Here is a 2,894-nt window from a genome sequence, read left to right as displayed (position 1 = left end):
ACTAGCGTGTAATTCTGGTAAGTGCTTTTCAGTCCCTTGTTGCCAGACAGGAGCAAAGGCTTGAACACCCACCTCAACTACATTTTTACAAAATAAAAGATCTAAAAATCACCAACTTCAAACAAAACCAGTGCTGGAACCCAAGGGGTTAGAGTGAGGTGTACGGCCAGCGACTGCGGCCAGGGAGCTCAGCCCCACCTGCTGGCAGGCACCGCCTGAGGCAGGGGTTTGGGGTCACGCTTTCAGGGCACAATCGTCTCTGCTGCAGAAGGCTGGGGACTGATCTAAGTCACACCACCATGTCTCACAGTCCCTGCTAGAATACACTAACGAGCAATGAGTATCAGAGAAAAGTTTACTGATATTCCCAAAATGCATATTTCATTTTATACCGTGATCAAGTTTTCAACAGCAGCCAACTACTTGTACAGGCAGAAGAACCACATTATGTCAGCCTTACAAAAATGCTTTCAGAGGCCACAGGACAGAAATTCTTCCCTCAGCCTGCAGGAACAGTTCCTCACTGCATTTAGGCTGTCATTAGACTTCAGCAACTGCAACATGCTCCTGGGCATGCTCTTCACGTGGCCCCTTCCACACAACGTGGTTCAGACAGAAGACTCACTGAACCCCACAGCTTGATCTGCAGCAGGGGTTTTGCTCCAAAGGTTTCTTTCTTTCTACTGCTTCTGCAGTGCCTGTTCTTTCAGCTGGTTGACGAGCTCTTCAGCATACACCTTAAAGAGTGGGACAGGGTCCTGAAACCAAGCAGAGGGTAAACCACTTAAAAGGAGTGAACCTGAGCAGCAGCAAGGGGTGAAGTCTAATGGATAGCCCAAGGAGCCAGTGCTGCGGAAGCGTTAACAGTTAAAACTAGAGGAAGATGGGCCAGGTTTCTTTCAGCGGCTGAACAAGACAACCTGCTATACTACTCCTCCAGACACAGCTGCTGCTCAGCTCTGTAACCTTGCCTCAAACATGATAGGCACCTGTGTGGGACATTCACCAGCTTTCCCAGTGCTGCCTGCATTCGAGAACCACCAGTAGCTCCCAGGGATCCCTTTTCTCCTAAAAATGCTTGCCTCCCTCCTCACATTGCCCTAAATCAGAGCTATACTGAAGCCACGTTGGGTGAACACACTCCTTGAAGAAGCTGGACCCCACAGGGCCCAGCACCGCTTCACGCAGTCAGCACTCCTGACCCTTCCATCCCTGCTGCAGCCGCAACAGGAGCCAACAGGTCTGGGGGAAACGTCACCAGGGACCCCACCAGCCCAGGAAGCCCTTTTGCCCCAGCAGCTCTCTGGTGCACCCTCCTCTGCATATTGCTTCTAACAAGCGAGCTGCAGCGACAGAGGGTCACAAACTGAGCAAGCCCTGAGCTTGTACCCACCCGTCTCAAAGCACAAGTATATAGCAGAAGGCAACCAAAGGCAAAGATGTTCATGCAATGGGGCAGGAGTTATGAGCCACCCCTCTAAATATCTCTCCCCTGATTGGGGGATCTGGTTTTACAATGTGCTTTAACTCAGCCCCATGTTTTGGGCACCCAAATTTAACTGGGCTCATGTGGCTGCTCAGGAGTTTCAGAGCACCACTTCGACCGCTGAGGAGTGCTCAGATCAGCTGGACGTGCAGCCTGATGCAGCTAAGACACCTCGGTGCTAAGCACTGCCTCAGGAACTCACCTTTTTTTCTAGGAGCCTCTGTTTTTCTATTGCTTCTTCTAAACTCAAGCCAACCCATTCAGCTTCCTCTTCTGGGATCACAAATTCCTGTGATAAAAGAAGGAGCAGGCGGTACAGTCTTTCCAGGTGATTAAGACGCAAATCCTCTCTATGCCCAACTCACACAAACACGCGATCGGTAGGAATGTTACTATGGATAAACCTTAAAACACTGTTGCCTCATTTCTGGCAACCAAAGTCCACTTCCCTTCTCTCCTTTTCCCTTCACCAGGGTCCTGCTTCCTCTGTCCGCTGCTGTGCCTCTCCTTTGTGTAGTTCTGGGGCTGTTTCTCAGCACAACTCCACAGACCGTGGATGCTGGAGGTGTTTCTATGCTGGCAACCGCCCCCACCTGCACAAAACCAAACTGCACACAGGCAGTCTGGGCTCCTTGCGGCAGCATTAGTACAAATTCTTGCTGCTGTCAGCAGTGCCAGCTCCTACCACTGCTTATTGCAGACCCTCACTGACCTCGATCACAGCAAAAAAAAAGGCTTTTGTCTTCCTAAATGATCAGTACAGAAATTAGCAGCCCACAGAAAGACAAGAAAAACCTGACAAACAACGTTTAAATCTTCTCTGCCCATACCCTTAACCCTAAACACAGAAGCATTAACACTGGTCTGTGCTGCAACAGGGTGATCAGGGCATTATCAGTCTGGATAACCAGCAAACACCACCGCAGACACCAGGGCAAGAACTGCAGGTCAGGCACCCACCTGGTACTTATTATAGATCGCCTCTCTTCTGGCTGGATCATCGGGATGCAATTTAGGATCCCGCCGTGCAAGTCGCAGCAGCATTGTTCGCTTCAAATCCATCCCGAGCTTTGAGCACATATCGGCTTTTGGAGTCTGGAGAAGTAAAGTCTGATGTTAAATTGCACCAAGAGACCAGCTGCTAGAGAACACGCACGTCTATCAGCGTGTAGACTGATAAACTGGCAGTTTATCCGCACGCTGGAGAGGCTCTCAGGACACACGTTATGAAAAGGGAAAGGTCCCTTGGATTTGTTCTGAAGCTAATTTGATCCCAGTTCTGATTTTTAATACCAAGGGCTCTGATCAAGCGGGTATTAAGGGCTGGAAGCTTTAGACCTGTACTAATACATTAAGGGCAGCAGATGCCTGCAAGCCCCTGAGCAAGGGCGGCGTGGGGGCAGACCTG

The 2,894-nt window shown here is 50.1% G+C and overlaps 1 protein-coding gene across 1 annotated transcript; it reads right to left on the bottom strand.

The window, feature by feature from the left end:
* Positions 1–680: 680 nt before the first annotated feature.
* MRPL28 (mitochondrial ribosomal protein L28) lies at positions 681–2,596 on the bottom strand (the record flags this gene model as incomplete). Its single annotated transcript, XM_009586015.1, has 3 exons — positions 681–758; positions 1,689–1,775; positions 2,447–2,596. Coding segments are annotated over 3 exons (315 nt in total), but the record flags the coding sequence as incomplete, so codon positions are not given.
* Between the last annotated feature and the right edge of the window lie 298 nt (positions 2,597–2,894).

Source organism: Fulmarus glacialis, unplaced genomic scaffold (genome assembly GCF_000690835.1).
Source record: "Fulmarus glacialis isolate BGI_N327 unplaced genomic scaffold, ASM69083v1 scaffold18709, whole genome shotgun sequence".
Taxonomy (NCBI): Eukaryota; Metazoa; Chordata; class Aves; order Procellariiformes; family Procellariidae; genus Fulmarus; species Fulmarus glacialis.
The sequence above is the reverse complement of the archived record's forward strand: the minus strand, read 5'-3'. Positions and strand labels throughout refer to the sequence as shown.